At 37.7% G+C, this 25,375-nt stretch overlaps 1 protein-coding gene across 2 annotated transcripts in view; it reads left to right on the forward strand.

Annotated features, from left to right (window-relative positions):
- The window catches only part of TBC1D5 (TBC1 domain family member 5), a 563,684-nt gene that overhangs the window by 281,050 nt on the left and 257,259 nt on the right, over window positions 1-25,375 (forward strand). For both annotated transcript variants that reach the window (XM_082625793.1, XM_082625794.1), the window contains 5 exons: window positions 1,506-1,575; window positions 20,837-20,945; window positions 22,414-22,503; window positions 22,604-22,678; window positions 23,766-23,833. In XM_082625793.1, the coding sequence (XP_082481919.1) occupies window positions 1,506-1,575; window positions 20,837-20,945; window positions 22,414-22,503; window positions 22,604-22,678; window positions 23,766-23,833 (412 nt within the window). The remainder of the gene's footprint in view (window positions 1-1,505; window positions 1,576-20,836; window positions 20,946-22,413; window positions 22,504-22,603; window positions 22,679-23,765; window positions 23,834-25,375) is intronic.

Raw genomic sequence — 25,375 nt, forward strand, 5'->3', positions numbered from 1 at the left:
TAATCTCACCTCTAAACTGAAAGCTCTGTAATTACTATTTGACTTAACCAGGACCACTGTGATAATCTCCTGTGGTACCTTAGAATGTTCAAAGTGGAGTGAAAGTATAAATAACAATTGAATAAAGCATTTAAATTATTAAGATTTAAATATCTTAAAAGTGAATATAACCTGATGTTTGAAAGTTGCATTATAGGAATTAGGAGTATAAAATGTAATCAGATTCTGGTCTATTTAATTTGTTTCTAAGAATAAATGATATATTTAATATTAGTATCTATGGTTTCCTAAAAACTATACTTTTAAGTATATATTTTAAATTTTAAGCTAAAATCAATTTTCTGTCAGTAAGAATGTATATTTTATATTATGGCATTGGCAAGCATTTGTTTAAACTTCTTTAGCAAATTTATTTTTATTCTATGATCTCTAAACTGATAGGTATGAATTTGTTCTAATCTGATTTTATGAATATGCTTGAGAGGAATTGGTTTTTTTCCTTAAAAGTTTGATATTACTACATGAGGCAGAAATACCTTTTGATGTTGTTTTTTGTTTTTTTTTTTTTAAACTGCTGAACTTTGCCCACAGTTAAAACATAAAGTTTGGGGAAGACTATTAAGATGTATTAAAAGCTCCTTAGAATGCATTCTTTTTTTTTTTTTAACATTTTTATTGGAGTATAACTGCTTTACAGTGGTGTGTTAGTTTCTGCTGTATAACAAAGTGAATCAGCTATACATATACATATATCCCCATATCTCTTCCCTCCTGCGTCTCCCTCCCACCATCCCTATCCCACCCCTCTAGCTGGTCACAAAGCACCGAGCTGATCTCCCTGTGCTATGCGTCTGCTTCCCACTAGCTATCTATTTTACGTTTAGTAGTGTATATATGTCCATGCCACTCTCTTGCTTTGTCACAGCATACCCTTCCCCCTCCCCGTGTCCTCAAGTCCATTCTCTAGTAGGTCTGTGTCTTTATAGAATGCATTCTTGATCAGCACCTCTCAGCTTTCTGTTCTTCCTCTCTGCAGACCAGATTCCTAGAGAGTGGAGGACTGGGGGGCCAGGGGGTGAGGTGGGCCAGGGGAGGGTATTCCAAGTCTGCTGTCTGCCTGCTCTCTTTTGACTCTGCCAGTGGACAGGACACTAATAAAAAGTTGCCCTTTGTTTATAAGCGTTAGTTTGTGATTAAATGGTGTATAAATTTTGGTTTTGTCTGTGAGTCATAAGCAGAAGATGGCTGTATTATACTTCATTTGTTCCTGTTTGCAATTACTTCTGTAGTATTCCTATCCAAGTTAGGAGTGGTGGTATTTGTCTATATTTTAACATCAAAATGAATTTTTTGTTTAAAGAACTCTGATTACAAAAGATATTTGGGAGAGGTATAAGGGGATATTTGTTGTTTTGACTCAATAACCGCGTGGAGCTGTCACACAGTAGCTTTTCAACTGAAATACTCAAGTTTCATAATCTCAGTATTTTAAATTTTTTTTCCAGGAGATTCAAATCAAAATGGAAGAAGAACAAGTTCTACTTTAGACTCTGATGGAACTTTTAATTCCTATAGGTAGGTGATGAATACATAGATATATAATATTACAAGATATCTAATCTTACAGGGTTCTAAAAAAATCTGGCAAATGTGAAGAATATTGTGGTATGCAATTGTCCTGCAGACTTATTGAGTAATTGAAAATGTAACATTCTTAGTTATTGAGTAGATGGACTTATTGTAGATATCTGTCGTTATCCTAGAGTAGGATGATTAGAATGAATACATATGTAGTATTAAGCTTCAATATAATCCATTTTTGTTTTTGTTTTTCCAGTATATCTCTTACAGTACTAAAGGTTTCCTTTGTTTAAGTTTCCTGCTAATACAGAGTGTACTGCTTGTGAGCATCTCAGAGAGTGTAAAATATAATCCATGGTTACATTAAGTGCTGTTTGTTAACATCCCTTTTGGCTCTTCAGCAAACAGGGCAGTTACATCTCAATTAACAATTTTTAAAAAGGATACAGCAATTAAGGAAACATGCATCTTATCTAGTTATTTGTTAATATTCTCTTTATAACTTGAATTTGCTTGAGTAAATGTTTATATATTTTGTATCTTCTTAACAGGGAAACCTAGGAAGAAGAAAGATTAATGTATTTCCAGTAATATTTGAAAATTCATATACTGAACCAAAGTGATGTAAGAACTAGGTTGTTTTCTTTTGGGGAATAAAAAGTAGAGATCGAGTAATAATACATTTTGGCATTATAGGTAACTGCAGATTCTTGAAGAAATACTTTAATTGGAGTACATTGTCCTTATGGTTCATAAGTTCTGATACTTGTGTGTTGATGCTATAAAATATATGCAAAAACCACTGTACACTTGGAAACTCATTTGAATATTAAGCTATAATTCCTTCTTTTCTATAATAAGTATGGAATTTATGCTGAGAATCTTTATCTTTTTCTTGAACACATATTCTGTATACCTAGCTGGAAATGTGTCATTTGTTTCTTCAGATCCCAGGCAAGCTTTTAACATCTAGAGTAGGGCCTTATATTCAGGAAGCACTTAATAAAAGTGTGGTCATTGTGAAAGTTTTGACAGTTTGTTTATGAATTCCAGAAATGAGGTGGTAATTGAGATGCTTGACATCTTTATTTTATACCAGTTGGAGTCTTTATAAATAATCAGTCATTCAGGTGTCACGGGTACTACAGAAGGCTTATGTTCCCATGGTGTTCTATAAGCGTATTATCACAGTAGTAAAAGCTCACGTGTTGTCATTATATTTTCTCTGTACCCATCCTACCTTATAAATGTTGGAGTTCTCCAGTACCTTCTTTTAGTGCTGAAGTGTAATATAAAGTTTGGAATTTGACATATTAAATAATAGGTAGAATCCTCTATCTGAACATGTTGATCACACCAAAAAAAAAGAAAAAAAAAGATGAATGTAAAAGATATTTATTTATTTATTTATGGCTATGCTGCACAGCTTACAGGATTTCAGTTCCCCGACCAGGGATTGAACCTGGGCCACAGCAGTGAAAGTGAAGAATCCTGACCACTAGACCACCAGGGAACTCTCTATAAAAGATATTTAAATAAATACTCATGTTTGTCATGTAACTGAGGAATGCTAAGATGATAATATGTGTGAAATCCATGGTGGAAGTATCAGTATTAGGTATAAATACAGTTTAAAAAAATCCAAGACAAAAGGAAAATAAAGATGTATTTCAAAGGCAGGAAAACCCATATGTTTATATCAATTTCATTGGTGAATTATACTTCATACCTACATTTGTAATTAGCTAATTATAGTAACTAATGGACAGCAAGTTAAGAGAAATGTGTTAATATGAAGGCACAGTGTTATCTGGTAGTTTATTTTGTTCTTGAGTAGTTTGAAGATTAAAGTATCTTATTTAATTGATAAATATTGAATTATTTTGAATGATAATTGTACTTTGAAAATGAACTCCTAATGCAACTTTGCACAGTAAATACTAATGTTGTTAACTAATATAGTTTTAATCAATGTCTGTCAGTGTTGTAATGTTAGGATATTAATTTATTGTTGTAAGTAAAAAGGCAAGATAAAAAGCTCAGGTAGTACAGTGTATAAAAATGAGCTTTTAATAGTTGGCAGGCCAGTGCTGTTATTAAGTAGTATTATAGTATTTAAGGTGTGAAATGAATATTTTTCTACTGAGTAGGCAATAGCTCTTACAATATAGTGAGCTTACTTGTGAATTTGACACTTGGGTTAAATGCAGAATTCATAGGAGCACAGCTCTAGGGTATGTTTTCATATCAGGTTAACTGATAAAACCCAGGAATTGTTGCAGAATCGCACTAAAATGGCAACAGAATTGTCAATAAAATTTACTTTTGAAAATGAAAATTATTTTTCCATTACTATCGGAACTCTTTTAAAGCAAGTAGAAATAGGTTATTAGAAAAATGTGAATGTTCCAGCCGTCAAATATCTTTAGCCTAACAAGTCTACCTTTGTGTTTTAAACCACCTCGGAAATCCTGACCTTTCTTCGCAGATAATTCTGGCTGTCAACCTAGTACTAGGATACTCAAGCTATATATGCTGTGCCTTGGGATAATGATTAGCTCTAATTTTTTATCTGTAGAATGGACATTATAATGTCTGACCTGCTTCCTTCTCACAACTGTTTTAAAGATCGAGGTAGGACTGTATAAGATAAAGCCTTCTGAAAATCTAAATGCAAAGCCATGCATTAATATTATTAATTCTTTGTGCTTACCTCATGTGAACTGGCAACTTTGCTGCCTTAGTGTTCACTTAACCTTCCACATGTGTACCCTTTTTATAGCATGTGCCAAGTTTTATTAACTTTCCAATTCAGTCTTGAGTTGGTCACCTAAGTCTATATTCTTTACATTATTTGTTTTTATTATTGTGGTCTTAGATGGTCAGTTACAAGAGGGCACAGCCTCTTTTTTTGTTGTTGTTGTTTTGGTTTTTGTTTATTAATAATATCTAAACATAGCGAGTTGGTTCGTATCTTGACTCCAAATGGAGACTTTGGACAAGTCTTAGGCTCAGTTTCCTCACCTTGAATGTGGGGATAATAAAACACATTTGTTACAAGGAGTTAATGGGCTAATGTTGTGTGGCAGATGCTGAATAAATATTAGCTGCTTTTATCTTCCAGTCCATGTCATCCTCATCATTGTCATCATTGTTAATCTTCTGGTATTGTAGAATATTTTTATAGTGCGCTAATGTAGAGACACCAAAAGGAAGATTTAAAAACAAAATGTCTTACAGGAAAGTAACTTGTTTTTTAGCAGAAAGGAGGCTAAGAACAAGCTTAACCTGAGGCTTGATACTCTGTCTCTGCTGTATATTCCAGGTTGCCTTTGTATAACACATTTGTACACATAGTAGAGATAAGAGGAAGATGTTTTATTATGAGTACAAAGTCAGAGGTGGATTTTTGGAATTTTGACAAAGTTTGAAATTTACAATCAATGGACCGTATCTATAGCTTTATGTGCCTAAGGCTCATAGATTTGTTTTTCAGAGGCTAGGAGGTTTCACTTTGGATTTGTGTCTCTTGTGGTTTGCTTCATTGATTCAGATAGAGTACAGCTGCATTTAACTCCTAAGGCACCAGTATGATGATTATATGGTGCCTGGGTAATAGCTAGATCTTGTTTTGGAAGTTTCTGTTAAAATTTAATTGTTTATCTCCCAACTAATTTGCAGGTGATGTGGTAAAAATGGAGAGATTAGAAGAATTGAGAAGATATTACTGGTTTATGCAGTATACCTTGTGCTTTTTAAAGACTAGTGTTAATGTTTTCTGTTAGATTAAATGAGCTTTCTCTGTTTCTTATTTCACCATTAAATCTGAGACCCTTTCAAACTGAGGGTATGAAAGCAGAGTAGTTTGCCGATGAACAGTTTGCAGTAGATGTTTAACTTAGTGACTGTAGCACAGGGCCACATGGTAGGAGCGTTCTATCCCCATCCCCCTTCCTCTTCCCAAGGGCAGCTGACCTTCTCCTCTCCAAAGAGGCGAGCCCCTTGCCAGCACATATGACTACAGACTATTACATTAATCTGTTTAGCTGTAGTACCAGCTGCTTGCATGTTTTTAATTATCTTATTAGATGGTATAACAGTGACCTATGAAATAAATTGAAGGTGAGCATTTAAAAATTTTCCCTTTTTTACCCTATGTTTTTAAATATCTTGATTGATCAAATTATGATATTCTGCAAAAGTTTATTGGAAGTCTGTATGGTTTTTTGAGTCAGTGTAAAGCTTTTAAAAGTATAATGTTATAATTACCAGTATAAAAATAACTTCATTTTTACCTCATTTTTGAAAGAGGCTGTGTTTATGTAGCCACAAGTTCATGTTAAAATCTGTTGTTTTAAGAGTCAATTTAGAGAAAACTCAGACCAGTTATTTTGAGTTTCTCTGGGAAACTCAAAATATTGCTTAAATTTCAGACAACATCTTGGCATTGTATAAATGGCATAGGATGGAATATAAATCATTTTGGATTATTTTAAAATAATTTTGTCTATTTAACTCTGATTTTCTAGATTCTGTGTATTCAGTGGTAAATCATCTTAGCTGACTCTAATTATTTTTACAATTTAATTTCACGTGGTACTTTTTTTTTTGTGGTACACGGGCCTCTCACTGCTGTGGCCTCTCCCGTTGTGGAGCACAGGCTCCAGACGCGCAGGCTCAGCGGCCATGGTTCACGGGCCCAGCCGCTCCGTGGCATGTGGGATCCTCCTGGACCGGGGCACAAACCCGTGTCCCCCCTGCATCGGCAGGCAGACTCAACCACTGCACCACCAGGGAAGCCCACGTGGTACCATTTTTGAGTGTATTTTCCCAAGCTGTGCCATTAGTAAAAATGTATTTCTTCTGGATTTTGACAATGGGTAATTTTCAAATAATACCTTAAATGCTGACTCCAAGAGACAGTTCAAAATAATAACGACCAGGGCCTCCCTGGTGGCGCAGTGGTTGAGAGTCTGCCTGCCGATGCAGGGAATACGGGTTCGTGCCCCGGTCTGGGAGCATCCCATATGCCGCGGAGCGGCTGGGCCCGTGAGCCATGGCCGCTGAGCCTGTGCGTCCGGAGCCTGTGCTCCGCAACGGGAGAGGCCACAACAGTGAGAGGCCCGCGTACAGCAAAAAAAAAAAAAAATAAATAACGACCAGTGATTGTTCAGTTATAAGTCATAGCCGATCAACAAAACTTGTAATGATTTAGTTAGTCAGAAACCCTGATGTTGAATTAAAAAACAAAGGTAGTTGAATGCAAAAAAGAATTGCAAAATACTTATGTGTGTCTTTTGAATTAGCAAATCCTACAGCTGGCATAACAGGGTGACTTGAGCCTTGAAAAATGTGTAGTCCTTGAATAAGGACTATAAACTACACACTGTTTTTTTTAACTAAGAAATATTCATTCTTTTTGGTTTCATAGTTTTTTTTCTCTAAAGAAAGACCAAGTTTCATATTTCAAAAGAAGTTTTTTTGAAGAATTAAGGGAAAAATTTCCCCTTTATATATTTTATTTTCTTTTTAAGGAAAGAAAATAAAAAGCCACTTGGCACTAAAGTCCTGATGGCATTATTTCTTGATATATATATATGTATGTATATATATTAACATCTTTATTGGAGTATAATTGCTTTACAATGGTGTGTTAGTTTCTGCTTTATAACAAAGTGAATCAGCTGTGTGTATACATACATCCCCATATCTTCTCCCTCTTGCGTCTCCCTCACACCCTCCCTATCCCACCCTTCTAGGTGGTCACAAAGCTCCGAGATGATCTCCCTGTACTATGCGGCTGCTTCCCACTAGCTATCTGTTTTACACTTGGTAGTGTATATATGTCCATGCCACTCTTTCAGTTTGTCCCAGCTTACCCTTCCCCCTCCCTGTGTCCTCAAGTCCATTCTCTATGTCAGCGTCTTTATTCCTGTCCCGCCCCTAGGTTCATTAGAACCAATTTTTTTTTTTAGATTCCATATATACGTGTGAGCATATGTTATTTGTTTTTCTATTATTTCTTAATATTGATCAGAGCTTCCACAGTTGCCTCCCTTTCTCAGTATGGTGTATTCTGTAGCCCACAGAGTCAAAGGCTGTTTAAGTTGGTTAAAAGTTTAAAAAATATATAGTTGGTTTAGCTTTTTGAATTTAAAAGTTGTCTTTTTCTGAATAAGGAAGAAAACCATTAATTTGAACTTTCTTTAGTCAGTGAGGAAATTTTTTAAATTAGGCTTCAAGTTTTATCACAAACTTTATGTATCCTACTTACATGTAATTAATAATTTGGGAGGATGTGGGAAATATCCTTACATCATTTACATTTATTGTTGGTATAGTACCTTCCTCCTCACCCCAATTTGTATGTAAGAGGGTCATATGTCTCTTGAAATGACAATGAAGCAGTGATTCAAAATATTAGAGATAATAGGGCAAAAGCATACTTTGGATTTAAAATTAGAAATCTAGGTTCTGGTTATGCTCTTAGAATGATAAAAATTTGTTAATCTATTATTTTTAGGAATACAGAATTTTAGAAACAATTTAATTATTGAAAGTTATACTGTATTAGTTTGTTTGGGCTGCTGTAACAAAATACCAGAGACTAGGTAGCTTATTAATAACAGAAATTTATTTCTCACAATTTAGAGGCTGGGAAGTTCAAGATTAAGATGCTGGTAGATTTGATGTTTGATGGAGCCCACTTCCGGGTTCATAGATGAGTCTTTTCACTGCGTTCTCACTTGGCTGTAGGGGCAAGAAAGATCTCTGGGAGCCTCTTTTGTAAAGGCACTAATTCCATTCATTAGGGCCCAGCCCTGATGACTTAGTCACCTCCGAAAGGCCCCACCCCTAAACACTGTCACATTGGGTGTCAGGATTCAGAACATGAATCTGTGGGGGCCACATTCAGTCCATAACACATACTAAAGATAATCAAGACCAAACTGAATTCCCCATCCCACTCCTTCTCCACCCACTCATCTTAAGTTCCTGAGGAGGCCTTGCCTTTTAAATTATTTTTCCAGGATATAGCTTAGTAAATAGATGAAAGAGGAGGACCTAGAATTAGGGTTTCTTTCCTGAATCTTAGAAAGTTGCTTTCCCCGCTTTGATGTGATGCCTGTATTTTGTTGAGAATCTATATAATTATATGACACTGACTCTTTAAGTTTTTAAGAATAAATACATAATTTAGGGAAACAGTTTAGAAAAAATAAACAGATAGAAAATAAGACAGAATAAAGTTTACATCTTAGCTCCAGCACTTACTGACTGTGTGATCTTAGGCAAGGTAATTAACCTTCCTGATTCCTAATTACTTCATTTGTGAAGCTGGAGTATTAACAGCTCCTATATCACAGAGTTGTAGAGGACAGACCTACAAATGTGTAGAACTGCTGAACCAGTCACCTAACACATAGTGAGTAACAATACTAGTTTCTTTCTTTTTTCTCTCTTTTCTAAAACTTCCTTTAAGTTTGTTTTTGTTTTGTTTTTTTTCGGTACGCGGGCCTCTCACTGTTGTGGTCTCCCCCGTTGCGGAGCACAGGCTCCGGACACGCAGGCTCAATGGCCATGGCTCACGGGCCCAGCCGCTCCGCGGCATGTGGGATCTTCCCGGACCGGGGCACGAACCCGTGTCCCCTGCATCGGCAGGCGGACTCTCAACTACTGCGCCACCAGGGAAGCCCCCCTTCCTTTAAGTTTTAATCAACTTTTTCACCTAACAAAGTTGGCCTTCATCTCAGAAAAGTATTTTAAATTTACTCATTTTATTTATTTTTGGCTGCATTGGGTCTTCGATGCTGCGTGCAGGTTTTCTCTAGTTGCAGCGAGCGGGGGCTACTCTTTGTTGCGGGGCATGGGCTCTAGGCGCGCGGGCTTCAGTAGTTGTGGCACACGGGCTCAGTAGCTGTGGCACAAGGGCTTAGTTGCTCCTTGGCATGTGAGATCTCCCTGGACCAGGGATCAAACCCGTGTCCCCTTCCTTGGCAGGCGGATTCTTAACCACTGCGCCACCAGGGAAGTATTTTAAAATTCTATGTAGTTTTAAAGTGGCGATAAATTTCTGATGTTTGATTTGATGGACAATTTATACATCTCAAAGATATAGTTTAAGGGTGAAATTTACATAGAATATTTTAATAAAATTAGTATTTAATATTTGTCTCTTTTCTATATCAGATTACCTTGCCTTTTGAGGGAAAGTGGCAGTGGTTAATAATCCTATTTTTTCATTTATTATTAATCCAGAGCTTTCAAAATTGCTTTTCTGACATTTGTTTATATATATATAAGCAAATATATATATATATATACATATATATATATATATAAACATCCATTTCCATTCCGGCATATGGAAAAACCCAAACGAACTTTTTGGCCAACCCAAATATATATGAAAGTTTGTTGTTGTTCATCATGAGACCTAACGTATCTTCATTCATTCTGCAGATCGTTATTCTGCACCCATTACAGGCCAGCCAGTGTGCTAGACAAAGATTAAAACAAAGACCCTGTTCTTGGTGCACTTGTGATCTAGGAGGGGAGACAGACATGGAAGAAACTAGCATACGTGAGGACTGGTATCATCGTGGGGGCATTTCACCAAGAACTAGGGGAATACCAGACGGGCTAGTTAATATTGAGGGTGGGTTGTGGTTGGGAGGATAGATAAGTTTGCTAGACAAAGTAGATGAACAGGAGTTTTCCGTGAGGTGAACGATATGAACAAAGACATTCTTCATTTTCTACTTCAGCAATGCATTCTTTGGGGGTTTGGGGCACTCAGAATGGGTAGATTCGGTTGGCCTTGTATTTGTCAGTGACAAACTCATAAACATGGGTATTTACATATAACTGTTTCATTGTGGTGACATTGTTACTTTGCAGGAACTGCTATTTTTGACAGTAGATTTCAGTGTATCACAGATGTTTGATACATCTAAATCAGTGATCAAAAATGTTAACTGGGAGTTGAAAATGTGAATCTTTAAATTGCACAAAATTATATGAAATAGTTGATAATGTTACAATTGAGAGTGAATATTACGTGCCTAGAAATAAGCGAGAAATCAGTAAACCAGCTATGGAATAAAATTAGCCTGGTAATGAGAGAATATTTGAAAATTAAAAAGATGTCCTAGCATCATCTGAACATATGGACCTAGTTTTCATTCCATGATCATAGAGGCACTTTTCTGAGATAGATATAGAAGTAGTTTAGTCTGGTAGACATATTCTCAAGGAGTTTCAAAGATTGTATTTCCAGCTACTTGTTCAGATTAGAAAACTAATTTGGATGACATGACCAAGTCTCTGAACCCATCTGAAGCAAAGCAGAATAGTTGCACACCATCTCTTCACTCTCACTCCAGTGTTTAACATGCTTCTAGATCTTAAAGCTCCCTTGAGTGGTAGAGCCCCACTGTCACTGAATCAGGCACAGAGTTCTGGTTGTTTGGATCTTATTCGGTTCACAAGAATAAATTTATAATCTCCAAAGTAACTCCTGTCCTTTGCTTGCCCGTCCCTCTCCACAGGCACCACAGGGCCACGCTCAGAGCCTGAGTCTCTCCTTTGTATTCTGACCTCATTTATTCCCACCTGAGAGATCTGGGGTAGGGTGGAGGGGGTAGGATAAATTAAGAGAGCCGGAGTGGTCTGTTTGGCATTTTGAACACTGCTCCCACCCCCTTTTCTCCTGCTGCCCCTGAGCTGTTGATGGAGCCTGCTCCCTAGAGAAGGAGCCCATTTTCCTGCCTCTGTCTCTCTAGGCACCATTCCTAATTATAGTATTTTTAAAAGTTCTGTAGAAAAAATGAAAATTTTCTTCCGGGGCTGATTTTCAATCTTATAGTAGCATTCCACGCAACAACTTTACGAAAACATCCCGCTCTCGTTCATTATAAAGATATCTGTGGTCGTATAATTAATTGTTTTGTGGCATCCATTTGGGAATATCTGAATTATCACATGTATGAACTAACTGAACAGCAAATAACAAAGTAACGAAAGGTCTTTTATGAAGTCAGGACTAGATTTGGGTTCTTTTGAAGTACATGAACTTTCAAATGACAAAATTTCAGCAGTGGAGAATATGTCTGCATATTAACAGAGGATTTTTTATGAAGCATAATTTAATTTGGGCAAGGAGGTCGTGAGAAAACCACTCGTCTTCCACTGTGACGTGGAGCAGCTGTTTCAAAAACTTGGTGCGAGAAGTACCGCTGCCACTGGTGTTCAGGCCTGCATGGGAAGCAGCGTGCGGGCTGGAACTGGGTCTCCACACCCTGATTCCTCCACTTCAGTGTCTCCCAGTGTCTAGTGTTGAGAAAAGGGATCTCCCCTCTTTTCTTTGTAGATGCAGTAACATATCAGTTATTTAGAGGTCAAATTTCTAATATCTTCACCCAAGGAAGATGTAATCAGAAAGTTAGAAATGGGGAAAATGTTAAAATAGCCAAAGAATTTGTTTATTTAGGTAGATTTAGTCACAGGAAAGCCCTTCCAGTTCTCAAAGTGCTTCCACTTACCTAGTTTCTCATTTTTTTTCCTTGAAAAAGGATAATATAGTTTATGTTATTGAAATAGGCTAGAATGTATGACAGTTCAAAGTTTACTTTGTTGTCTTGGTTTTAGAAAAGAAAAAGTGAGCAAGTGACAGGGGTGGAGATGTAGGATTTCTGAAAGCTAACATATTATTTTACGAATCGATAGCTGATCACCTGAAAACAATGGCCATGAGAGAAATGCCACTAAAAACAGAATGGAAAACTCCAAAAGCCAAGCAGTGTGGAGTTATTTAATGTAGAAGCAAATAGCCATGCATTCCCCAAATGTATCACATCTGGAAAAAAACTCCTTTAAGTTTTAGAAACGTTTTGGTACTCTCAACATTTTTGAGTTGAGAAAATGGCATACATTGGCCTTTCATCATGCTGGGTAAATTAGGTATTCAAGCATGGATTTTTAAAATCAGTGCATTTTTTTTTTCTTTTTAACTATAAATGAGTGATGTTTTCTAGTCACCCTGGGGTTGGGGGTATTTCCTTATTTTTCCAGGGGCCCATGTAAAGTTGTTTTCCCAGGTACATTAGTCTAACAAATTATAAAGTACACATTGACCTTGAATTAAAGTTTATTTGATCACGTGGCCCGCTGATCTTCATTTTAAATTACCATTTCCTGGATCTTTGAGCCAGTCTCTTGCCAAGTATGGTTATAGTATGCTCATAGTCCAAACCTCAGGTCTGATACTTTCCAGTATCGATCATTTTTGGTTACTTATAGATGTACCACTGTCATCACTAAAGATCTGCTTTTCTAACTTTTATGTGTGTGAGTGTGTGTGTGTATGTGTGAGTGTGCGTTTGTGTGTGAGTGTGTGTGAGCGTGTTGTGTGTGTGTGAATGTGTGTTGTGTGTTAGCGTGTGAATGTGAGTGTGTGTGTGTGAGTGTGTATGTGTGAGTAAAGAGGGAGGTGGGAGGAAGCAGGAGGCAGAGAGTGGTGATGGAGACAGAAACACAGTGGGAGGCAGTGAGCTAAGAGACGAAAAAGAAAAAAAGAAAAAATAACTTTTACATGTATATCTGATTTTACTTAGAGTTAATTTTTTTTTTTTTTGCGGTACACGGGCCTCTCACTGTTGTGGCCTCTCCCGTTGCGGAGCACAGGCTCCAGACGCGCAGGCTCAGCGGCCATGGCTTACGGGCCCAGCCACCCCGCGGCATGTGGGATCCTCCCGGACCGGGGCCCAAACCCGCGTCCCCTGCACCGGCAGGCGGACTCTCAACCACTGCGCCACCAGGGAAGCCCCCAGAGTGAATTTTATACTGTGTTACGTCTCTCATAGAATCATCTTGATTTTTTAACCACTTGTATAGTCTAGCTTTTAATGTATTTCTGTCTTCTTTCCCCAGGGACACTATATGAGTATGTATCATGTGCATATTTATCTTTACATCTCTTGAACCTTTTTAGTTGGTACTTTAAAAGGGAATGCATATATGAATGGTTTATCATCCTAAAACAGTTTCACTGTCTGATATAGGAACCACTAGTGACATGGGGCTGAGTTTAGGTTTAAATTAATTAAAATAAGACAATAAACAGTTGTAATTCAGTTGCACTAGCCATATTTCACTTGTTTAGTAGCCACGTGTGAGTAGTGATTACCATATTGGATGGTCAGATAGAGGACATTTCTGTCATCTTAGGAAGTTCTATTGCATAGTGCTGGTCATCAAATGAATGATGGATTCAGTTAAAATATAATCCACTTAAATCTTTTTAAGAGAAAGTATTTATTTCAAAAGTACATGTAGGGCCTCCCTGGTGGCGCAGTGGTTGAGAGTCCGCCTGCCGATGCAGGGGATACGGGTTCGTGCCCCGGTCTGGGAGGATCCCATATGCCGTGGAGCGGCTGGGCCCGTGAGCCATGGCCGCTGAGCCTGTGCGTCCGGAGCCTGTGCTCCGCAACGGGAGAGGCCACAACAGTGAGAGGCCCGCATACCGCAAAAAGAAAAAAAAAAAGTACATGTATTTCTATATGTGTTATTCCCTACAAGTCAACCCCGTCTTGGAAAACATGGTTTAAGAAACAGGATTGACTTTAAATTAGGACATCAGATTTTGGGAAATAAATGCTTTCTTCTAAATGACTAGAAAATAATTTGTTTTCAGATCTGTATTTCCATTGCAGTATTGTTTACATCATAGACTGTGTGGTAAATTCTTTATCATATAGAAAATAAGATATCAAGTCCATGCTGGTTATCACCAATAACAAGGAAAACGAGGGCGGGACGGGGGCCAAGAAGGTGGAGGTCTGCAGCGAGGTGTCTTGAAGAAAGGGATTTCCCCTACGTGTTAATTACATAAGAAACATCAGTAAACCATGGAATAGAAAACATTCATTTCAGACAACTTCGTAGCGATTGTCTAGAACAGGTCCTTTTCTCACCTCATTTCTATATGTTTGATCCTTTGATTAGTAATATGACTTTTATAATGTGCTTAATTTTTTATAACCTCATGACACAGCTTTTCTTATTTCTTTTCTAAAAGTACATTTGTTGAGTACTTTTAATATGATCCTGAATTTAGAAGCTCTTAAACACTATATTTTGAAGAAAATAATACATTAAAAAAATTATTATATCTGACAGTCCAAAACTGTTTCTAACTCAGTTGTTATCCACCTTGTGAATATTGACATGGAAGCTCAAGATTTCTCAATTCACAGTTAAATCCAAACCCGAATCAAAACATCATTGTAAATTAATTTTAACAAATCACCACACGCTGAACTATCAGTTGCCTTTGTTTCAATGATGCCTCATCACATGAGAACATTTTTCACCTAGAAATATGAAGAAATCCATTTTAGGCTTGCGAATAATTGTGAGTTGTTTTTGTTTTTATATGTATTTATATATGTATAAGTAATATGCCCTGATGTTTCATTATGGAGGGGAAAAAAAAGCTTTAAATAAAAGTAAGTTTTAAAAAATTCCTGATATAGGAAGCAAAAAAGCCAGTATAGTTTCTAATTGCTTTTTAGAGTCTCTGAGTTCCTCATTACCTGTGATTTAAGCTAAAAATGAGGTAATTATAGATAACATCAGTGTTTATCTGGTTGATCTTGGCACCTGCAGTCCTAATGTTGTAGCTTACCCAGATCTGGTGCCACACTTTATAGTCTGATGCTGACATACCTAATTTACACTTCTCCTATTTCCTTTGATTTTTAAGTTAGACGTTCCTTGTTCTATTTCGATAGTATTTTAAAAACCACCCCTTTAAAATGGTGTAAAGGCACATACTCTTCTATGTGGAATATTGGAATCATGGTACAGCCCTTTCATTAAGATAAATCTTTCCCTGATATATTTCTATACAGATTAAAAAATTTACTGTGTCCTTTCTCCCTTTGCATTCGATAAAGCAAATATGATCGTAATTAATATGGCAATCTCCTCACATATTGGCGTGCACTTTAGGATTATAAAATTGTATAAACCATTATGTGTCAGATGCAGTTTTCTTACCTGTGGTTCCTCACCTTCAAGTATTCTACCCAACTTGTCTGCCTTAAAGACCACCTTCCTTTGACCTGGCCTTTAGTTCTACCGTTCTACTAGTCTACTGTTCCTCTACTGTTCTACTGTTCCTCTAGTCACATCTCAAAGATGAGATGACGATGGTTGACTGGTGACCTTGTAAACCACAGGGCCATCTCTGAGAGCTCCTGTTCCACCCTGCTGCCCCCAGCTTGTCTGTGACTTCTCGACCTTCCCTGTGGTGACGAGCCCTCCTCTGCTCCACGCAGCAACTTTATTATCAGTAAAAGCCAACGTAGCTCCTCTTGACCAAGTATTGGAGATACTCAGTACTAGACTGTAGTAGTATGTAGTGTGTAGTCTATGAACTCTTCTCAGTTATTGTAGTTGTCTGGATTTCTTACGTTAGCTCCACAGAGACATTGTTCCCTGTCTAAATAAAGTCAGAAAATCGGGTGAAACCATCATATAAAGTATAGAGTATAAAGTTATTTTCTCTAGTGTATCCTCATTTGGGACAATTCAGAAATTTTTTATTCCAGAATTGCCTCGTCATTTTTGCATTCTTTAGGTTACAAAAGTATTTAAACAATTAAATTGAGAAGGTGCTAACCAGTTTCATACTAATTTTATGTGTGTATCTTGAGAAAATACATTAAAATATATAATTAGAAATAGTTATCTCCTTATGATCATCAGCTGTATTTCTTCACTGCAAATACTAGTTGATTTCCATGTCAAAAAAAAAATTGCAAGAGCCTTAACTACCTAAATAGTTCTTCTTAAATGAAAGGCATCCATTGCTGCTACAAAAATTAATTTCACTTATTTAGAAATTATTGTAGTGTTCATGGCCAATTCTTCCCTGAGGAGCACAGAGGTGTTCTCAGAATCCTGAACACAGTGCTTCCAGGGCAGCCACAACTAATCGGCTAACATTGGCAGGGGAAATGAAACAGCCCATTCCTGCCTCTTCTTGCTTAGATGCTGGTTACGTTTTCAGGGACCCAGTGCCTGCAATGCAGAGTCGTTGCCACTAGATGGCACTAGTGCGTTATCCAGAGAGTTTTTAAGGCCCAGGTTCCATTTGAGGCGATTATGCACCTAAATGTCCCATGTGTTCTTAAACCACTCACAACATCTGTTGACTTACTTTCTCAGTCCAACTGGTGAAAACTTCTCTCTATACTTTTGGACTTGATGTTCAAACTCTAAAAATGTAAGGAAGAAAATATAAGGTCGCATTCCTATATTGCCTTGTTGCCAGGGGCCATTTATGTCCCTTGATGTGTGGAGTATTATGCTTCCCTTTAGTGTTTTCAGCCATGTTATTCTGGAAGGTGCTTTTTCTAATTCTCATTCCATTTCTCTCTTGACAACTTATTTAATTTTTCTGGGCCTCAGTTTTGTCATTCATGGAGGGGGGAGGGGTTAAAATTATTCACCCCAGGAGGGTTGTTGTAGAGGTTAAAAGTGATTTACCCAGAATATTATATATTTTGAATGGACTTTTTTTAAGCATTTTTGAATGGATTTTTTTTTAACATTTTGAGAACATCGCTGCTAGATTTTTGCTGTGACAGACTATATGTTTTCCTGTGTAAGACAAAGTTTAGCAACTACCTTTTCTTTATTTTTTTAATTAAACTGCAAAATTCCACCACTGACTCCTCAGTACTTACTATTGTTTTCCCAGGTCTTCACCTGAGTTCAGGAGTGTTGTCCACCATTTGTATTTGTGATTGGAAAAAACTTTTATTTTTTTCCAGCTCCCTTCAAAGGGCTCAACTTTCCAACATTTTGTCCTCTATAGACTGTTTAACCTCTGACAGCTCAGTTTTTAGGGTGGCATTTCAGTGCCTACGGGGATACTATTTATCATTTTTTATACCGAGTTTTACTTTTTAGATATAAAATTATTTCACCCTCCTCTGCACTGCCAGCGTGCTTTGCCTTAATCATGTGATTATTGGTTTACACATCCGTCTACTCCCTTTAACTTTTTAAAATATGCTTTTTCAAATATCTCTGAGTGCTAAGCACACAGTAGGCACTGAATAAATGTTTATTATGTTTACTCTGTATCACAGTTTATTAATGAAGCACCATTCCGTAGAAGAGAAAGACAATTAATATGTTTTCTCGTGGCTTTTATATAGTATTTCTGTTGTTAGAGCTCTCCATCAGTTTGAGATTTGTGCCTTAATTGGAACTATGAGTACCTATGAATAAATTTAAATGATTGTGAATTTCAGAGAGAATGTTTCCATTTCGCATGCCTCAGTCTCCTTTATTCTTTACCAACACCGTAATCAAGGCACAGGGTCTTATTTGAGCTAACAAATAATTATCCTTCATTACGTAAGTGGTGTGTAACTTGACCTTGAAAGGCTCCTGACCTTGACAAGATGGCAATGAATCTCGCCACCAGCTGTGTCTACTTTCACAATGTCTTGGTACCTGTGAATAGGAGCTGATTTTGGAAGAGGCTGGAAGAGTCATTGCCTCACACTTTACCTCTCTGATTGGGAAGGTATTGGCGTTTTCAGGCCACGGAACTGCATGGTCTCGGACAAATTATTCCATTTGAAATCTGTGCTTTCTGTTCATAGACCACAAGCTATTTAAACATAGGCACGTTTTTGGAGCTGTATTCCTGTAACGCTCTTTGTACTCGTTTTTTATCCCCTCTTTGAGTATTACTACAAACTGTATAAAAACAAAACTTGAACAGTGAGATGTGGGTAATATATGTGAAACTGTTGGGAAATGGATAATATATTTAAAGTATGATACATAATACAAATGGACTAAAGTGATGTTCCAAAAACTCAAGAATTCAGTGAACATTTCTTTGAACTTGGAGTGGCTAAGGATTACTTAAGCCTGAAAACAATGGAAAGAGCATCAAGAGGAAATAAATGTTAGGTTTAAATTATACACAAAAAGCTTCAGCGTGTTGAAAATCAAAATAATTGTGTTAAAAATACGTATAGGGCCTCCCTGGTGGCGCAGTGGTTGAGAGTCCGCCTGCCGATGCAGGGGATACGGGTTCGTGCCCCGGTCTGGGAGGATCCCACATGCCGCGGAGCGGTTGGGCCCGTGAGCCATGGCCGCTGGGCCTGCGCGTCCGGAGCCTGTGCTCCGCGACGGGGGAGGCCACAACAGTGAGAGGCCCGCATACCGCAAAAAGAAAAAAAAAAAAAAATACGTATATATGGGGGCTTCCCTGTGGCGCAGTGGTTGAGAGTCCGCCTGCCGATGCAGGGGACACGGGTTCGTGCCCCGGTCCGGGAAGATCCCACATGCCGCGGAGCAGCTGGGCCCGTGAGCCATGACCGCTGAGCCTGTGCGTCCGGAGCCTGTGCTCCGCAACGGGAGAGGCCACAACAGTGAGAGGCCCGCGTACCGCAAAAAAAAAAAAAAAAAAAAAATATATATATATATATATATATATATATATGGCAGAAAAAGGTGTGATGTCTTTAAGGTATGAAAAACTCCTCTCGGAACAATAAGCCCAAGACACCAAGATAAAAGCTGTGTTATAATTATTATTAATATTAATTTTCTAAAATGTTATGATATTCCAGTCCCCTTCTAAGGACTATTCATATATTTTAATTCTCATGATAATTATTTGAGGTAGATGCTATTATTATTATTCCATTTTACAGAAAGGAAGTTTTAAAAAAGAAGAAATAAAATGGCCCAAAAGCATGAAAAATTTTCGGTTTTACTAATGATACAAAAGCAAGTGAAATCAAAATGAAATATTATTTTCTTTCATGAATAGGGTGATGGAAATAAGACATTTTCATGGAGCAGTGGTAGGAATTTATTTCTTTCCAGCATAGGGTTGGCGTGTGTGTCGCATTTGTCACACTTAGCCACAAGCCCCTTCTGACAGAAGCTTGGCGCGGCTGGAGATCAGTGCTGCGGGGCTGAGGCTGGAAGTTCTCCTGCTCGTGGCGTTAGGGAACGTGCCATTACCTCGGCCACTCTTCTGGAAACCTCTGTGGGGAAGATGCAGCTTGCTCTGCAGTCAGGGTTTTGCACGTTAGGTGTGCAGTTGGTTATGATACCGGCTCTAAGATCGCCTTGCGTATGGCTGTCCTTTCTGAACACGAGTTGGGTCTGGCCGGCGACAACTGTGTGTTACAGAGAAGGATGATTGAGGGGTTTAGAGGCTTTCTCTCGCGAGTTGGTCTCTGAAGAGATTGCCAGGCTTGCAGCTTTGATAATAAATTTTACATTATAAGTTTATTGTGGCATTATGGAATCTGAGAGAAATTTCATAAAGCTGCACTCAGTAGCCTCAACTGTTGACAAATGATTCTTGATGTTTAGTTTGGTACCAGACACAGGGAATATAGGTTTGCTTCCTTTATTCAAACTCAGTAAATGGTTTGGGACAATTAATTTCCAATTGTTTCCCAGTAGGGCAGATTTACTTGTATATTAATGAGGCACAGGTGTTGGGCCCCTGGTGTCTGCATGCCTGGGAGGCATATTTCAGTTGTTTATCTCCTCAGCCATAGGTACAGGAGGCAGGGTACTCAAGCTTGCCTTTCACAGTTTTTACAGTGAGGCTTTTAAATTTTTTTGATGTTTTTTTCACATTTGCCTGCACCTGTTAAAATTTTAAAACTGATCGTGTGGAAAGAAGTTGCAGAGATTTCAATAGTAAATTGTACTAAAAACTAAAGAAAGTAGTCTTCTATATAATTGCCCAGCTTGACATGAAAGAAAAATGAGTTGATTTAATGAAATATTTCAGGTGAGAAGCCAATACGATCCATGGCTCACTTTTTGGTTGTGTATTTTTGGAGCAAGTATATCTTTGTCAATGGCTAAAGAAGTCATATACTTATATTAATATTCATTTTTTTCTTGATTCACTGAACTGCAGTACCATCATTTTAGAGGCAGTGGAATAGCCTCCATAGACATTAGGAATTTCAGTAGCTGGCATAATTATAGCGATCTACATATTCATTAAATCTACTAAAGAACTCTGTCCAAAAAGACAGCCATGCATTCAGAAACAGTACACAAATAAATATATACGTTTTAAAAGTTGCATTTCTGAGACTTATTTAAAATTAAATTCCTGTAGCAGTCCTCTCCAAGCAGAGAATTTTAACAAAAGGATCCCCATGCTTTGGTTTCTTGCATCTAGGAAAGAATGGGAAGAACTATTTGTAAACAACAATTACTTGGCAACAATAAGGCAGAAGGGGATTAATGGGCAGCTGAGAAGCAGCAGATTCCGCAGCATTTGCTGGAAGGTAAGAAGAAAATATTTATTTACAGTTTGTAGTTGCAGTATATCAACACATTACCTGATGCCCCAGAAGATCACCCATGCGGGGGATCACTGAATTTTCCAAGAGACTTCACTCTCGAGGTTTTGGCTATCCAGGTTTATCTTTCATAGGACATTTGCTAATAAGGTTGAACCACCTTAGCCCTGGATAGCCGGCGATGGTGAAGGAGTCATTTGAAATAACGGTCTTTTCATCCCATTTGATGGCGTGGAACTCAAGTAACGCCTTCCGGGTCCCCAGAGGCATTCGCAGAAATCCTTGCTGCTGGAAGGGGGTGTGCGTGTGTGTGAATGTTTTCAGGCTCCTACTTTATCAAGTGCCGTCATGTAGTCGCTCTCCCTTTTTTCTTCACGAATAACAGATGGAAAAGATTTTCCATATTTTTTGTACTAGAAACACCGAGAGAGGGGCAGCAAGAAGGAGAACTGGAGGGAGATTAGGTCAGTCTCCTTCCAGAGAAAGCCCATCGGTCACCACATGAGTGATGATGAGCTACAGTATCTCTTTCATCGCTCAGAAATCTGTCCCTTTTTGTTCGCTCAAAGTGAATCAATTTAGATTGAGACTCACTTTTAAAATGACTTCTCTTGAAAGTTGTTTAGGATTCATCTGCACAAATTCAGCATACGGAGCCTGCAAGTGAAGACAGTAAGGAACACATAATGTAGTAGACAGTTTGAAATTTAATTATTTAGATTTAATAGTCGAAGTGCATTTTTCTTGCGTTTGGTGCAGGCAGTGGAGGCAGGGGTTGTGCTGCTCGGCTGTTTGTACACAGGAGGTTTGGGCCCACCCCCAACTCCTTGTTGTTGAACTTTTTAATGTCTCCTTCATTCGCTAAAAATAAACTCAAACCCAGATTTTTTTAAATGTTGTATTAAGCTAAATTAAATCAAATTTGTCTTTTTAAGAATGCTTGTTATTTTCATAAGCTGACTGCTAGTTGTAAATTACATTTTCTGCTGTAGAAGGAGAGGCTTCAGTGCTCAGGCTGTGTCCTCAGATTGTTCCTCTCTGTCCTTTACCTGCTTGTTTGAAGACAGATCTGAAACCTTGAAACTACAAATTGGACCTTGCGCCTGTTCATACACCCCAGCAGCCCCCCCCCACTTAATGTAAGAATGTAAAATAGAATTGTACTTGAACCTCAATGAATTTTTCTTGTTCACTTTTATTATAAATTTGGAAGGGAGGTTGATTCCACCTTGTGATGTAGCTTTTGGGATCTTGTTCTTTGGCCTTTGTTCACTTTTGGAATTGTCCAAATTTATATATTTCTTAAATACCCCCAAATATAATTGACTGAGGATTGGAATGATAACATGAATATGAATATCTTCTTCAGTTTTCAGGTGGTGCCATTTGCCATAGTTTGACATTTTACTTCTTAGGATTTTTATGAAAGTTTCCTTTTTTTTTTTTTTGACAGCTCTTTCTTTGTGTTCTTCCTCAAGATAAAAGTCAGTGGATAAATAGAATTAAAGAATTAAGAGCATGGTATAGCAACATTAAAGAAATAGTAAGTTGTACTTTAATTAATGGAATTGTTTTCTTAAGTATGCTTTGGAGTCCAGTAGCCTCTGATCTTTGCATTTGTGTTTTCTCTCTTTCTTTCCCAGCACATCACAAACCCGAGGAAGGTTGTTGGCCAGCAAGACTTGATGATCAATAATCCCCTTTCCCAGGATGAAGGGGTAAAGTTTGTCTTTATTCATATCTCAACCGCTTTTACCCATAAGAGTATGCTTATGTCTTGTTATCCATCACCACGAAAGCAGTGTTATACCATACCAATTATTATTATTTTTTTACCCCACAAGTTATACCACCTAAAACCAGATGGGCTTTATTCCATGCCAATGGTCTATTTCTGGGGAAGGGCACTGCCAAGAAGAGGCCCCAGGGGTCTGCAAGAGCCGAGGGTCAGAGAGAAGAGCACGAAGCTGAGGGTAGAACTGTCCTCCCAGGGTCGCAGGGGGGAGCGGGAAGGCTGCAGAGAGCCTCCCTTCCTGACAAAGGTGGAGAAGGCTTCACCTGGAAGGACCAAGTCACACGAAGGAAAGCAACTGTTTGTAGTGAATCTGTGAACAAGTTTTTAAAGATCACGAAAAAGATCAGGCCCACAAGGAGTAATTACTACCTCAGAGGTATTGATTGTATAACTTCTTCAGTTGCTGCTCTAATTCCTATTTCCATGTTAACAGACTTTTTTTTCTCTATTTTCTACATAGTATTAACATTTCTTTTTCCTGATACATGTAATTATTATAACGTAGTCTATGGTATAGCAGCATGAAATATTAAGCAATTTTTAAAACTTTAAGTTCACATTTTAAAAAGTACATAAAAATCTATTTGATTATAAAACCTAATAGAGCGTAGTAGAAAACGTTACATATCTTAATTAGTGCGTTGGCAGTTCAGGTCAGGTTCAAGTGTGACCACTTGGCCAATGGGCTTCCTCTAATCCAGGCGGACCTTTTTGTTGTTGTAGGGGTAGCAGCAGATGTGTAGCAGTAAAAGTATCATTCACTTTAAGCAGATAGTAGAAAACTTTAAATGTACACAATAATATCACTGGAAAAGTTGATGTTAGAATAAGGATGTGTTTCTGAGATTACAGTAGATTTTAATAATTTTTCCAGGGTCAGGTTTCCTATCTGCAATGTAAAATCATAACTCAGAGAGGGATAAATTTAATCATTTAATTATTAAATTGAGATCATAAAAGTCAAGCAAAGTTGGGGTATTATTTTAAATAGGTTGCTTTCCTTATTTCAGAGTCTTTGGAACAAATTCTTCCAGGATAAAGAACTTCGGTCAATGATTGAACAAGATGTCAAAAGAACGTATGTAGAACTACTTACAGGTTACTTTCAATAATTCAAACTAGCGTTACCTCTTTGCAATTTTAGCAAAATATACAATCTTAATTGAATGCAGTATTCTACTTGTGTTAACAGTTATTTTGGCCAAAGTTTGATAATAATAATTACTTTCTATTCTTAAAGTATAGATTTTTGTGTTCCCTTTGTCAAAGTAAATTACATTTATATTATTAAAATAATATGTAAATACTTAACTATTTAAATCAGTTTTTCAGTTCCCAATGATTGTTTGAAGTCATGTGCTCTGATTAAAGTTATATTTTATAGTCTTAATACTGGTTTTGCTAAAAAAAATTATCTTTTGCTTTACACCTTTGAATCCCTTTCTAATCAAATTACTTTTTAAATGACAACTATTATTTTTACCCCCCACCTTACTTCTCGTCCTCTTGACACCGTTCAAGTTTGCAAACAACTCAGTTTACTCAATATTTACTATATGAAGATTGGTTCTTTATTTAGCATGTAGTTAATGTCTATAACTTTTATATATTGGACCTCATCTTTTTGGGTCATGTAGTGAGAATTACATGGAATTTGTGTAGGAAGAGCCCAGGGTAAGTTCTAGCAATGTATGCTATAATCCTGGACAAATTAATTTCAACAAACATCTTTCCCCCTTAGGTGTCCATTTCCATAAAACAAGGATAAGAGTAACCACCTCAAGGGATTGTTATAGATTAACATGTTGATAATGGTAGTAAATTAGGTGTGTTTATACTTTAAACTGCAAACTACATAAAGGTTAGTAAATTTGAGTTCATCATTGGGATCTGGGATGAGCCAGGTATGTGCAGAGTCCTGAATCCACTGCTTCCTTCCAGGTCCTCCTGTGGCTCTGCTTGTCTGCCCCACTCCTGGTTCAAGTCCTTCTCCCCTGGTGCAATGTCAGGGCCACTGGCTCTCTGACATTCATCTCTTTCCAGGTCCCAAACAGAATAATCAGATGACACGGCCTTTTATAAGGTTATACTACATATTTAACAAATGAGATTTTCTATTTTAAAATGGAAATAATTCAGAGGAGTCATGGGTTCAGACAACAGCAAAACCGTGGCTAACTGGCCGTGATGGTGGGTTGGAGGTGTGGGGTAGGGGTCATTTTGATGAGCTTGCTTAGGACTGGGGACTAAGCAGTGATAGGGAAGCTACCCTCCAGTGTCAGGTGGTGGTGCTGGATCTCTAGTAGGTGGTCTCAGAAGGCAGAATGCTGCTGTATTGGTTCCCGGGAGGCACTCAGTAAATATTTTTTGGGGTAAAACAAAAGGATGAATTTCCTCACCAGTCATTTAGGGAACTAGCTGGGTAATCAGTGACAATAAAACAGACCTCATAAAAACAAAAGGCACGGTGTATATTGCTAATGAAGCAGTCAAGGTATCTGTTTTGGAAAATGCTGGGCAGTTATCTTAGAAAACTTGACAGCTTCTGTTTAAGAAGGGTTTTAGTCAGTGTCCTCTACTGTTACTAAATGGAAATGGACATGCCATGGCACTGGGACAG

The sequence above is a fragment of the Mesoplodon mirus genome, assembly GCF_964341445.2.
Source record: "Mesoplodon mirus genome assembly, chromosome: 6".
Classification (NCBI taxonomy): domain Eukaryota; kingdom Metazoa; phylum Chordata; class Mammalia; order Artiodactyla; family Ziphiidae; genus Mesoplodon; species Mesoplodon mirus.